We start from the raw sequence: 15690 nt of genomic DNA, 5'->3' as shown, positions 1-15690 counted from the left end.
CCACGATAATTTCGAATGTCTGATTTTGCACCTGATTTGAAAATAGGTACCAAATAAGATGATTTCCAAATTTCAGGGAATTTTCCATTTTTCAGAGACATGTTGAAAAGACGCTCTAGAGGAAATGCGAGTTCTTCAGAAAGGTTTTTCAAAAATATGGGTGCGATGCCGTCAGGTCCAGACCCTTTCGACGCGTTTAAGTTTTTTAGTGCATTGAGGACTTCATGTTGAGAAAGTTGGTTGACAGAGATGTTTTTAGAAATTTCAGGAATGAATGCAAAGAAATCGCGGTCACGATCTTCTTCGGAAAATGTGGTGTATACTTCTTGGAAGAAATTTGCAAAGAGATTGCAAATTTCAGAAGAATTCTCACCTACATTTGCATCCAAATTCATTCGCGAAGGAAAATTGCTGCTTTTTAATTTCGTGTTTACATAATTAAAAAAGTTCTTAGGACATGATTTGACTTCATTTTCGACTTTGCGGTTATAGTCCTCATATGCAGAGTTGATGGCTGTACTTAATTGGTTGCATAAGTTGTGATAGTTTCGCAAATTGGTTTCAGTTTTTTCTTTTTTGTATAGTTTATGAGCTTTCTGTTTTTTATTCTTTAAATTTTTCAGTTGTGGATTGAACCATGCGGGTAGTTTATTGTTTTGTGTTTTTTTTTTTTTTTTTATGGTACAGTTTCTAAAATTAGGCTTTGAAGAATTGAGTGAAATTTTTCTACTTCAGTATCGACATTTCCTTCAATACTTATTAAATTTTGCCAATTTATTGTACATAGTCTACGTTTGGCTTCTTCGTAATTTACTTTATGGTATTCCGGCACTTCTTCGTATTCCCAGTCGCTGGAGGAAGAAGAATTTTGTACGAAGATTGAGTATTCAATTGCTGTGTGAAACACTTCATTTTTCCATAAAGGTGCTAATGATGTATCCACACAGAAGTCTTCAGTACAATTTGTAAATAGAAGGTCTAAATATGAGTTTTGTTGATTTTTTACATGGTTTATTTGATTAAGACCAAAATAAGATATTTTGTCGAATAATAATTGCAATGTTTCGTCTTCACCTACGACCGGGAGTAAAAATGATTCATTTTCAATGTCTGTAATAAAGTCTGCGTTTCGTTGATTGAAGTCGCCATAAATATGCAGTTTTACTTCTGGTTCCATATTTGACATTATAGTTTCAACAATTTGAAAAAATAGTTCAAAAGACTGCTTGTGGGCATGTTTAGGTGGAAAATACACAGAAGAAAAAATGTGTATTTCACCGGCAATACGTGCTTTGACCCAGACATTTTCGAATTCCTTGTGCTTATTTGTTATGATTTCTTCAGAAGTAAAGTCAGCATTGATGGCAAAGTGCTAGTCTTCACAACATAAAGGGCACCATTACGGAGCATGAGATTTGATCAAATTATTCGCAGTTCTGCTTGTCCAACGCCCCCGGCTGGGTGAGGGATAGAGGATTGCACACACACACACAGACACACACACACACACACACACACACACACACACACACACACACACACACACACACACACACACACACACACACACACACACACACACACAGACACACACACACACACACACACACACACACACACACACACACACACACACACACACATACACACACACACAGACACACACACAGACACACACACACACACGCAGACACACACACACACACACACACACACACACACACACACACACACACACACACACACACACACACACACACACACACACACACACACTCACACACACACACACACACACACACACACACACACACACACACACACACACACACACACACACACACACACACACACACACACACACACACACACACACAGACACACACACACACACACACAGACACACACACACACTCACTCACAGGCACACACACACACACACACACACATTCCCGTCGTTCCGGGGCATTGCTGTAGATTGAGTTCAAATTCTTGGAAAACCTGGAAACCCGTTAAGACAAGCGTGTCTAAATGATCTCTTCTGCATTCATAAACGCTAACTAAATTATTGATATTTTTGACCACTTTTGAGATAAATGACGACACAGGTACTAGGTTAGTAGAGGAAATAGCTCTAATGTTGGCCTATGGATCTAAGATTGGGTCCATCCCTAAAAATCGGCTATTTATCAATTTTATCTAGATGAACGCGTAGTTGGGACAGTACCAATGGATATTTTTGGTCGCTATTGAAAAGTTAGTCGATTGCTGAATTTATGCATGGGCCCAAATTAGGGCCATTTAGGCCGACATTACATCCATTTTCCCTGGTTAGTGTCTATTGATTAAATATTCGAACTGAATCGTAGGCTGCCATCGCATACTGCAGGGAATAAACAATTTTGAGAGAGTAACGTTTGAAAATGCACATCACAGTCGACATAAATGAACTCGGTATAGTGAATGGGAAGCACAGCGCATGAGTATTCAGTCATCCCCCTCCTGATGAACTTTGACCGAAGGCTTCTATCTTCGGATGCCAACCGACGATAATCATGTGTTTTATCGTTACAAAAGCAGTTGTATTAGACTACTTTCGCTTAGTCCTATCGTAAGGCTTCGTTTGGTCGGTTTGATTCTAAGCCGGTTGTCTTATGTTTTAGCTCGGATACTAAATTCGGTTGAGCAGCTGGTGTGTTTTGCGTTAGTTTGGTACGGATACTTCACTGACTGGATGCCTTGGATCTAGGCATTGCACTTTTGGGTGGTGTTTCCAAGTTGGGTTCATAAAAAAAAATGAGTGAATATAGTATTGTGCCGCGAACAAGGACGGAATGATTTCATGTTTGTTTATTTTACCAGCTGGCGCGTGGATGGGATCGTTCCCATCGATAGAATGAGTCGCATACGATGAGATAACGTGCGGCGAATTGGGATTGCGCCTGAAACGCGACCGGTGTGGATTGTTCAAATCTAATCGAATAAAAAACAACAAAACAATAACAGAAGAATTCAGTGCAGCTTATTGAATGACTTTGTTAGCGTAACCTCTATTTTGGGAGTTTCCGAGAAGAACCAACAAGAAAAGTGAACCACCACGTTAAATAAATTGACGCGTTCGTTATCGGGAAAATTGATTTCGGTGTGCGATTATGGTAATTTCATAAGTTCTAGGTGAAAATCGGAGGAAGGAATTAATTATAATCAAATCTAAATAATGAATTTGCCCTCACTCGTCGGCTGTCTGATATCAAGGAAAGGAAACCAAACAGTCTCATATCAACCGCCACACGAAATAGATGACGAATTTGCTAAGTGGATGAATGAATATGAACCGCTCGTCGTCACCCTCTGCCAGTCATTAGCTACGGAGAGCAGGGTGCCAGCAAGGCTTTGCACCATCTAGATGTAACATTTCCTTCCTAGTGCTCATCGCGCGTGGTGTCGTTCTCGTCGTGCATTCATTCAGTGTGTGTTATGTTCGGAACGAGGGGTCCATCTACTTGTTGTGGCAACCACCAATACGAGAAGATACGACGAAGAGGGTAATAATGTAATAAATTTTTGTGGAAAGTACAATTTCGTGACAATCGGCAATAAAAACATTTCAAACAAAGAAAACCAAAAGTGTAAAAACCGGTAGAACAAGCGAAAGCAGAAAATAAAACGGAAAGGAAATATCTCCACCCCGCATTCATTGCTCCCTTCTTGAATGAGAACCGGAAGCACCTTCCCCCGTCACCCATCGACAATCCACAGACGGCATTGTCGGCTCCAATCCTACTGCCAGCTGCCGTCGGAAAGTGTGAGAGAGAAATATTTATTATGCAAGGATAAAGTGAAGTGAGAAAATTCAAAGTGTTTTATTTTTCCTGCACTCGTTCGCACTTTCTGTCTCAATTCTGGCACTGGTTCTGTTTTACTTCGTCTTGGATTGGTGCACCGAAATCCAGAACCATTCACACAATTTGGATAGTATGGTTGCTTATCCTTCACCGTGGTAGAACCACCACTAGCAGCAACAACGCCATCATCATCGTCGTCATTAGAGGAGGAACCGCCGGTACTACTCATCAGGTTCACTTGCAAACGTGCAAATACTGGGACCAGAACTAAAGATTGTGTGGTATGCTGCCACGGGAAAGAGTTCGGATAACTACGATATTCGCTTAAGTACGATCATACTCGCCAACCTACACAACGTTCTACTTAAGTACGTACTCAACAGCTTAGAGTTTCTGCTCCTACCCCACACGAGGAAAGGAAAAAAAAACTCCCCAACAGGAAAGGAAGGGTCTGCTCGAGTGTTGGCATGAAAGCATTAAAATCGAGTGCAATGCTGCTTGCAAGTGTTTTACTGATTTTAAATGGATTTCTCATCACAAGCACGCACAGCGAGGAAGGTAAGAAACGCTCCCTACATACCGACACTTGAACATGCAAAGTAGTATTCCTCTACCTATATCTATGTTGATACGTACATACATTCTACCGATATAGATCATCAACAGTGAATAGCTCCAGTTGGCGATGGAAGGGGATTGAAGCTTTGTGTGTTTGCATTCTAATCGTAATTTCAAAATGTGATTTACTTGCTTTGATGACGAGCATGATGATGATGATGATCATGATAATATTCTGCAGATTTACAAACTCAAATAGAATTTGCAGATTGGTTTATATTCCAACGAATGAGACATATCTCAGTAGGTAACAGAGTTTGTACGAATGTGTGAAAATAGATTTCTTTGTTATGTTTGTTGATTCAATTGAATTAGAAAATGAGGATAGGATTAGCATCAAATAATCTATTCTCAACCTTTACTTTCGTATAGGTCATATCAACACAACCCAAGATTGCTGTCATTTGTCCCTATTCTATGCCAAACAGATTATCAGTCCATTCAATATCAGTTTGGAGAATAATTCAAACATAAGTAGTTTCAATCGTGACTTCCCAATCGTTAAGGGCCATACTATGAACATAACTTGAGAAAAGATCTCATTTTTATGATAATCTGCTCTAATCCGTTGTGAATGGAAATCTTTAAACTATGAATAGGTTTTCAAAGATCAAATCTGTCTTTACCAACAAACATATTAGGGTGGGTCAAGTTTATACGGCAGATCACAAGCAAGTGCTCTCCACTGCTCTTTAGATTTGTATTGAGGTCACCAAGAACTGGGCTAAATTTGAAAGAATGTGGTTACGATATGGATTTCCGGAAGAACATTAAAGTTTGTTTGAGATATCCAGATCATAACCAAATTCATTCAAATTTAGCGTTTTGAAGCATTGAGTATTTAAAAGTCTTATTTTATGTCAGTAGAATAATGTTACATTCGTTAAAATAATTACGTAAAAATCACAATCATGTGACATTTGAATGCAGATGTATTTGTAAAATTAGACGGTTCTTCGTGCTTCCTCTGTTTATTGATAACAATAATATATTACACTATATTATTTCAAAACGCCATATCTCAGCAACGGCACATTTTACTTTGGGTTGATGAATTTTCTAGACTGAACAAAATTTGGAGAACTCGATTCCTCTTTGAAATCGGAAAAAAAAAATCCATTTAGCTAGTGAAAAATGCGTTTTTTTATTACTTTTGTGAAAATTACCTAGTTCGCAACCCTTCCAAAATATATATTATTTTTCTGTAGCTCAATTTGGCACGAAGATATTGACGTTTGAAAATCAGTACTAACATTTGAGAACGGCGCAAAAGCCATTTGTAAACAAATGGTTTGTGGGCCCTTTACTCGCTACTCGAAGTTCACCCACGCAACACAACAGCTGCATCGGGTAGGGGAAATCTTCCCCTTCCTGACGATGCTGTTGGTTTGCGTGGGTGTACTTCGAGTAGCGAGTAAAGGGCCCACAAACCATTTGTTTACAAATGGCTTTTGCGCCATTTTCAAATGTTAGTACTAAAATAGCATGTCTTTGAAAAATTTAGAAAAGGGATGGGCGCCTGATCAGTGCACTGCAGTGGTGCCATAGAGGTAACTCTAAGACCACTGGGTCCCGAAGAAAATCATTATTATTTTTGGCTCACTCAGTACCAGAACAACGGTCCCAAGCAGTCCCAAGCTATTTCACTCACCCCTGCATGTTCTGCATGAATCCACACACTCCTGATGTTATCTGTCAAACTTTCATAGCGAATCAAAACAAACATAGTGTAGTAATAGAATTTCAACTAGAATGGGGTACGCCATAGAAGTACTTGGGACCAACAGGCTACTCAAGCAGTGAATCAATTTAAAATCGTTAGTTTCCACCCCCTGGTGGTGCGTTCCAACCAGCACAATCAAATGAGTTTTCAATATTTTGACCCAAAATAAGTATATTCTTTTAATTTTTGATCAAATACAAACAGGTCGATTTCAATTCTGCATATGATTGTGATCACTTGGCATTGAATGACCTGAACACTTAACAACAACAATGAACAACACAGAACCCAAAGAACATTTCAAGTTTTATTGCTGTTTTAAAGAATTCGTAGAGTCAAAATCATTTTCTACAAGGGTTTGATAAACATACAATCGTTACTTGAGAACATCCAGTAGACCAGTATCGACATTGTCTGTTACAAAAAGTTCCACCAACTGGTGAATAACCTTGCTCCGTGTGACATGCAATTGCCTAAACGAGTAGTATTTTTGAAGTATTTATTTGCAATGACGGAGTGTAAAGGATCGGGTGTCTTGGACAAGGAAATTATTACTGACCTCACTTAAGTGCCAGGTAGATGAGTATATCGTGAAGAAAGCGAGATGCTCAAACAGACCCGTTCCAGGTCTGGGACCTCAGAGCGAGTAATGATAATAACAAAAGGCGGGAAAAGCGGTTGCGAATTCCGAAAATTAAAACTTCAAATCAGTAAGCGAGGTTTCCTTTGAAGTTTTGCGGGGAAAATTACAACGTTCACGCGATAGTACCAATTAAACCCTTTCGACACTCTTTCACATGTTCGAGCGTTAATGCCAACCTCTAGGGCCAAGAGTTATCTAATAATTGACTGATAGATGCGTTTCACGTGTTTATTATTTAAATAGGGTTAGTAAGGGGGTGCATCAAATAGGGTTTATTTGTCTGTTCTATCCTAACTTCTGCGATGCTGGTGGTAGTGACATGTGTCCGTGGTTACGCTTTGGCAATGCCTTGTATCACTGGTCGTGTAGGAAGATTGTGGCTTTGCTAATGTATTACACCACTCCACGTGCAACGTGCATTACGCCTCACTACGTTGAGCTTCTGATGAGGTACGGGAGGATGAATTCACTACACGTTCTGACGTGTAATGCACGTGGCTGACGTGCAGATGGCGTTTATTTGTGACGGAGTGAACCGTTTGTTCCAACACCGATCAGTCCAACCAGTGACCAGTGACCAGTGATCAGTGACCCCAATAGGAGTCGTCCTCAATGAAGGGATCCGTTCTTTGCTAGGTCGTTCTGGATCCACGATCCGAGGGGTACACCCTTGTTTGAAGGGCTAGTTCCTTCAAACATTTCACCGTGAAATATTTGTTTATAATTTTCATACTTTTCAGAAATTACAAGCGTACTCACATTTTCCACAATGGCTTCTTTAGCTGTATTTTTGCCTTCACAATCCTTGGCCGTGTGATCGGTAACGCAGTTCAGCTTAGACAATTCGAAAGTCGTGTGCTTTGACGACCTACCCAACTAACAATTTTCGCAATGTTAACGCTTTACTCATTTCATTTATATAGCCTACAAGCTGTATTCATATGTTACACGAGATGAGAAAACCTTTAGTCAACCTCTATACAAGCAAATCTGGCGAATTTAGTCAGCTACTTATGGCTGTTGTGACGGTTGGGACAAGCTCTTATTGCGTATCTATTTACGCTTCTATACAGCTGTTATCCTGCTGTTTTGTTGTGTGTGAACTTGAAAAGCGCTTACTCAACCTTCACCCGATGTTCCTGGATCGCTGGACAAGTTGGCTTATAAAGTTGAAAATGTTAGTTGTGCAGTCTCGAACCGAAATGTATCCTGCCAGAGTTCGTGTCCCATTATATTCACTCGCAAGAGTTTTTCCGGTGACATAAACTCTACCTACCCGTCATCATTAGACATTCCTCGCCTGAAATTTCTTACCGGTTCAAGTCCAGAGACTAGGAACGCGATTTGTTCTAGTGAAAATAGTAATCTTAATGGGGTTGGGTGGGATTATATTATTTTTTTACATGTGTAACCTTGTTACAGGAGTTTAATGTTTCTTATATTTTTAAACCCAGTGGCAAATGTAGAATGTTAAATGTTAGTGGGCCAAATATATAATCTGCGTGCTCATGCACCTCTCATAAGCCCAGCACCAGCTGGCGTTGTTAGCTCGCTGATCGTTTCTTCACTTACGTTGCAGCTCCGACAATCCTGCTGACAGCATCCCAGAAGCCCTCCTATCGACACATTTCCTTGACGACATTCTCTGAGCTAAGGGCAGGCATCTCTTTTCACACTGCTTCAAATCGAGGACAGTCTAAGACCACCTGCTCCGGCGTTTCGTGCCCATTACCACACTCCTGACAGCGGGGTGAAGTTGCGTGTCCGAACCGATGCAAGTACTTACTTCCTGAAGCAACCGTGACCAGACAGAAACTGCGTCAGGTGTAAATTTACCTCTCCATGCTTCCTGTTCACCCATGTCGAAAAAACGGTATTAGCCTATGAGTCCATCCACCGTTCCCGCCATATCCCATTCCTGTTGCCACTTGGCCAACGACTCCGCTTTCACAAATTTTCGTACTCCTTGGTATCTCTCCGCGATTCACTATCCTCCCCCAGGGTGATGCCGATAGGGACAGGCGATAACGCATACTGACTCCGACGAGATGGTTTAGTATACGCTCACGACTCGCATGGACATGAGTCGGTACATACTGTTCAGTTTTCTTAGATTCTGCTTGGTTTCTAGTGCTGCAACCCAGGCTGAACCTCAATACCTCAGTATCGGTGTAGATACACTAGCCAGAAGTCGTCCAGAGTTTTTCGGCATGATTTTGGCTACCGCGTTGATGGACTTCGCTGCAATCTCGGAGGCGTATTTGACGTAGATATTGAAGTTTAGCCGGTCGCTGATCATCACCTCCAGGTGTTTCAGCTGTTGAGGTTATTGCGTGCTCCTCGACGGTGATTTCTGCCCGCTGCACCACTTTGCAGTTACTGACCAATATCACTTCCATTTTGTGGTGGGCTATCTGGAGTTTCGCTTCTTGCATCAAGTTTCCAACCGTATCGATCGCCTCGGTCGCCAAAATGTTCACCTCTTCCTGAAACCGTTAAGACGCCGTCGTCCACAAAACCAACGATATTTCTCCTTTGAACAGCATGAGTGTCAGCAAGCCGTTGTAAATTCCGTTCCAGAGCGTTGGACCAAGGAAGGAGCCTTGTGGAACACACGCCGTCATCCTAATCAATCTATGTCTATTTACCTTTTTCGTAGATCAGAACCCGGCTATGGAAATACCCCCTCAGGATCCTGCACAGGTAGTCAGAAAATCTCTCTATGTAGCGTATCGGCAATGGACTCCCAGCTGCCGCTGTTGAACGTATTCTTGACGTCGATCGTTATCACTGTGCAATATCGATCTCTTCTTTGATTCTGTTTGGACGCTTTCTCGGCTCTCTCGACCACTGACAAGCGTGCATTTCATCAGTCTATTGAGGATGATCCGCTCCAAGAGCTTTCCGAGTGTATTCAGCAGGAATATAGGCATATGCGATACTGGATCCCCCAGCGGCATTCAGCAGCAACACAAGCTTTTGTATTTTCCACGATGTAGATTCCATCCGGACCAGGAGTTTTCTTCACCTTCAATCCTTTCGCCACTGCTACGAGTTATTTGTTGGATACTTGCATACCTTCAGCGTTGTATCCCTCTTCCTCACCGTATGGTGTAGGTGGCCAGGATGTTGGGTCGTACTTCGGGAAAAGTCTCTCCACGATAATTTCCAGCTTGTCAACGGCCGTCGTTGAACCTCTGATCTTCACCATCCCGACTCTTTGTTCCGGAGACGAACCAGCCCAGGCCTGAAAGTCTCCTTAATAAAGATATAAAAACCATCCCAAATCGGTATGCGTCGCTTCTGGGGTTGATAACAGCGTATCGCCACAGTTCTTTAAAACAGTTTGACTTGATCTGCATTATCTCTCGAAAGAGCCACCGAAAAATCCTACCGACCTCGGCTGGAGTTGAACCCAGGCCCATTGGGGTGAGAAAGCAGTCACGCTTACCACTACATCACCCGGTGTCGGCTTGCCACAACAGTTTTTTTTTATATTAATTTATTTGTACAGGCTCAATCGAATAAACTTTACAGAGCAGAGTTATCATTTGCATTATACATGATTAATGTCTTAAATCTAGAGTTAAAGGAATTGAACCGATTACTCGCGGTCGTCTCGAGGTTAGTGGAGATTTACAATTTTTTGGATGGGGAAAGGGAGAAGGAGGTTTGAAATATGATTTATTATACAAATATTTAATTAATCCTAAAACATAAACTTATTTCTATTCATCTTGAAAACAAACATTAAAAAAAACTACACGCACAATACACAAGCTAAACACAAGGTTAATCAAACTTACAATCTAAGGTTAGTATTCTTAAAGTAAACATATATGAGTTTCATAAACTCCAGATCACGTCTAGCCAAAATAGCCCGAACTGGAACATGAGGTTGTCTACCTCGAGCCCGAAGGGAATCGCACAGCTCAGATCTGACACCACGATGCTCAGCACAAGACCAAAGGATGTGATCGGCGTCTTGGTAACCTTGTCCACATTCACAGAGATTGCTGTCTCCCAGCCCAACACGAAACAAGTGAGCGTTTAACGAATAGTGATTGGATATGAGGCGAGACATCAGACGAATGAAGTCTCGACCCACATCCAACCCCTTGAACCAAGGACTCTTCGACACCTTAGGGATGATCGAGAATAGCCATCGTCCCAAACTCCCTTCACTCCATTTATTTTGCCAGCTGGCGAGCGACTGTTGACGATAAATGAAGAAAAATTCAGCGTAGGCGATTTGTCGGCCTTGCATAGCGCCCACCTTAGCAAGTGAGTCCGCCTTCTCATTGCCTGGAATCGAGCAATGAGATGGGACCCATGCAAAGGTGATGACAAAAGATCTTAAAGATAAAGCACTCAGAAGCTCTCGTATTTTCATGAGAAAATACGAGGAGTGCTTTACCGGCCTCATGGATCGAATAGCCTCGACAGAACTGAGACTATCCGTAAAAATAAAATAGTGATCTGGTGCAAGTGAGGCGATCGTTTCTAGCGTATAGTGTATTGCCGCCAGTTCAGCAACATATACGGAACAAGGAGCTTGAAGCATTCGAGAGGCGCTATGAAATTCGTTAAAAATACCAAAACCAGCGGACGACTCTATTAGTGATCCATCTGTGAAGAACGATCTTGCGGAATCAACTTGGCCAAACTTTGCAGCGTAAATTGACGGAACAATCATGGAACGATGATGTTCTGGGATTCCACGAATCTCCCGCGTCATAGATAAATCAAAACTAACTGAATTGCCGAAGTCGGAGAAGCATACACGATGGGGATTATGCTGTGAAGGGCTGACATCCTGAGTTATGTACACGTAGTACAATGACATAAAACGAGTTTGAGGGTTTAGCTCAAGAAGCTTCTCAAAGTTTTCGATTACCAGTGGGTTCATAACTTCACAACGGGTGAGGAGCCTGAGGGACAATTCCGAAAACCGATCCGATAGTGGCAACATGCCCGCCAACACTTCGAGACTCATCGTATGAGTCGAGTGCATGCATCCTAACGCGATACGAAGACAGCGATACATGATCCGTTCCAGTTTGATGATGTGAGTTTTAGCCGCCGACTGGAAGCAAAAACTACCGTACTCTAAAACCGATAAAATCGTTGTCCGGTACAACGTTAGAAGATCTTGCGGATGAGCTCCCCACCACGTTCCGGTAATTGTTCGGAGAAAATTGATCCTTTGTTGGCATTTTCGTCTCAGATACTCAATGTGGGATCTCCAGGTGCATTTGGAATCGAATCAGACCCCAAGATATTTGAAAGACATGGAATGAGTGATCGGCTTACCCAAAAGTTGAAGCTTCGGTTGTGCTGGGCTATGCTTCCTAGAAAAAACGACCAACTCAGTTTTCTCCGTGGAGAATTCGATACCTAGCTGGATAGCCCAAGTAGACAAATTGTCTAAGGTATCCTGTAAGGGTCCTTGCAGGTTGACCCCTTTGGGCCCTGTCATAGATACTACGCCATCATCTGCAAGTTGTCTCAACGTGCAGTTGTCACTTAGACAATTGTCAATTTCTCTGACATAGAAATTGTACAAAAGGGGGCTTAAACATGAGCCCTGGGGGAGACCCATGTAACTAAATCGAGAAGCTGTAGAGTTTCCATGAGAAAAGCTCATATGTTTCTCTGACAGCAAATTGTACAAAAAGTTATTAATTAATGGGGAAAGGCCACAAGCGTGGAGTTTGTCTGAAAGGACTTCAACCGATACTGAATCAAAAGCCCCCTTAATATCCAAGAACACAGAAGCCATTTGCTCTTTTTTAGCAAAAGCCAACTGGATTTCTGTGGAAAGCAACGCGAGACAGTCGTTCGTTCCCTTACCCCTACGGAAACCAAATTGAGTATCTGAGAGTAGGTGGTTCGTCTCTGCCACAACAGTTGCTGTGCAGCATTTCAATTTTTTAGATTTATTTGGGCTACCTCCATTACTTTTGGCCTGCCATCACCTTTTGTATGCTGGGCATTTGTAGTACCCGTCATATGGTAGACTCCTTTTTGCAGAGCATCAACCTTCTTTTTTATTCACCTCCGTCGTTTCGGTTCTACCAAGCTATTGACCTTGCCCCGTAGCGTGGGTAGATCTCCTTTTCATGGTATGTTACGGGATGTAAGATCTGCCACCGATTCCTAGTCCTGGCTACTTCAAACTAGGGGAACAGGATTTTTCAGTAATCCAAGGAACACATCTTAGTCCTTGTTACTTTTTATGCCTTGTTGATAGTGACAAGACTCGGCTTTGTCCATCGAGGATGATCTTGAAACAAGGAAAAATGAGCTAGTTAGTCTTCATCTATGTGATTCCTAATCTTCTGTTCGTTGTTCCCTACTTTGAAGTGGTTAAGACTTGGGTTCTTTCCTTATTTTTGTTGCTAAGGAATCCAATTTTGACTGACAAAGAGGCGCGCGCCTTTGGAGGGTGTTTCAACACTCCGAAGGGTATAAATAGTGGGATATTTCAATTAAAGTCGGATCCTTGCGATAAATGCAAGAATGCCAACTTTAAAAATCGAATACATCATCATTGCTCAATTTTGGGATATTTTGGCTAGACGCGATCTGGAGTTTATGAAACTCATATATGTTTACTTTAAGGATATTAACCTTAGATTGTAAGTTTGATTAACCTTGTGTTTAGTTTGTATTTTGTACGTGAGGGGTTTTTTTTTTCAATGTTTGTTTTCAAGATGAATAGAATAATTTCATGCTTTAGGATTAATTAAATAGTTGTATCGTAAACCACATTTCAAACCTCCTTCTTCCCTTTTCCCTTCCAAAAAATTGTAAATCTCCACTAACCTCGAGACAACCGCGAGTACTCGGTCCAGTTCCTTTAACTTTACATTTAAGATAGTAATAATGTATAACGCAAAGGATAATTCGGCTCTGTAAAGTTTATTCGATTGAGCCTGTACAAATAAAGTAATTATAAAAAAAATCATTGCTCAATAGTGATGGAGTAATACGACATGCACTAAACTAAGGACACGGGATGTACTACAATAGATCAAATTACTGGTCGCAGTCGTGTTAGGTCCCGAATAGAGGAAAACAAAAGCTGTTGACCTTCCTGCTCATCCTGAGATTTCTTACTGTTGGCTTTGGACAGGCTTAAGTTCCCAACTGCTCTTAAGTTTAAGATTTTATGGATTTAATTCTAGGCAGAATACCAAGAAAATTTTTTACATGATTTTCTAGAAAAATATGACGTCAAATTTAAGGAAATGCTATAGCATATACCAAGCTAATGAAAGAAATATTCGATGGGACTTTTGAAAATTATTCAGAGAAAGTTTAATAATTATTGTAAGAAATTAGCATGTGTTGTGAAGAAAGAATTTATAGTGAATTGTAGAATAATTTTCAAATGTTGTCTGGATAAATGTTTACTGCCAAGAAATCCTACAATGCTGTTGAAATTTCTACGGTACACTAAAATGTACAAATGAAAATGCATGTCTATTTTTAGAGAATAATTAAACGATATCCAAAGAAATCCTTAGAGGAGTTCGAAGAATAACTCTAGATGAATGATTAATAAATTATTTCTATGTTTTGAGGGTATTTGTGAGAATATTAATTACGGGAATTATGAAAAACTTATGTTTAACATTCCAAAGGAATTTTAAAGAGAACTATGCAGAATAATTGAAGCAAATTAAAACGATAATGTTTAAGAATGCAGAGAATAACGGCGCCGGTGGTGTAGTGGTAAGCGTGATTACCTATCACCCCAGCAGGCCTGGGTTCAATCCCAGTCGGCACCGCCGGGATTTTCTGAGGCATAACATCTCTGATCACGCCTTCCTTCGGATGGGAAGTAAAGCCGTTGGTCCCCGGTTCATGAGTTGATGGGTCGATAGGTAGGGTCCAGGTGTGGGAGCTGCCTTCCTGGCACGTCGGTAGCATTGGTGCTCAGCACGGAAAACAAGATCGACGGAAAAAAACAAACCAAAGGAAAAAAAAAAGAATGCAGAGAAAATTGTAAATTGAATGCCAAATTATTAAACATGATTATTTTTAGAGTTTTCTGCAGCAAAATTCAATAATGTTGTGGAGAAAGCTTAAAGGGAAGAATGCCAAAATTAATTAATATTATTTAGAAAAGACCTATGAAGAAAGTCTTGGATGCTTAAAAAAATGGAAACGTTAAACCTTGACTTCAACTCATGAGTGAATTTTCGAAAAGGAGCTTATAGTATGAAAAAAAGGTCTTCGGAAAGATCTAAACCTAAGCAGAAATAAAATTATATAAAAAATATTTGTGGACGATCAGATTCAATAGCAAACTATTGTGTGAAGGGAAAAGTTTCTTCTCTGGTTCGCAGCCACCAGAAAGAAACTAGAACTATGAATAGGTAAGTTGCATCCGCTACCACAAGAAGATTACATTGGAGGAGTCAAAATCGTTTATTTTATTGGCGAAACACATTTAATCGATCGGAACAGTCGAATGAATAACTATCAACATATATACGTGGTCTTTTTTTTTTTTTGTTAATTACTTTATTTGTACAGGCTCATTCGAATAAACTTTACAGAGCCAAGTTATCATTTTCTTTATACATTATAAATGTCTTAAATCTAAAATTAAAGGATTGGAACCGATTACTCGCGGTCTTCTCGAGGTTAGTGGATGACAATTGTTTGGATCGGGAGAGGGAAAAGGAGATTTGGAATATGATTTATGATTCAAAAATTTCACTATTTCTAAAACAAATACTTAATCCTATCGACGTTATATCAACTCTGTAATTATACAATTATTACAGAAACAAATCTACAAAAAAAAATGCACACACACATACAAAACACAAACTAAACACAAGGTT

General features: G+C 40.6%; 1 protein-coding gene across 1 annotated transcript in view; it reads left to right on the top strand.

Annotated features, from left to right (window-relative positions):
- Positions 1-2775: 2775 nt before the first annotated feature.
- LOC135701758 (lachesin-like) overlaps positions 2776-15690 on the top strand; it is a 105378-nt gene continuing 92463 nt past the window's right edge. Inside the window, exon 1 of the mRNA XM_065222685.1 lies at positions 2776-4403. Coding sequence (XP_065078757.1) covers positions 4313-4403 — 91 coding nt within the window. The 5' untranslated portion in view covers positions 2776-4312. The remainder of the gene's footprint in view (positions 4404-15690) is intronic.

Source organism: Ochlerotatus camptorhynchus, unplaced genomic scaffold, assembly GCF_037179485.1.
Source record: "Ochlerotatus camptorhynchus isolate MF236.1 unplaced genomic scaffold, CSIRO-AGI_Acam_v1.1 ptg000176l, whole genome shotgun sequence".
NCBI lineage: Eukaryota > Metazoa > Arthropoda > Insecta > Diptera > Culicidae > Ochlerotatus > Ochlerotatus camptorhynchus.
This window is presented reverse-complemented; position numbering and strand designations above follow the sequence as displayed.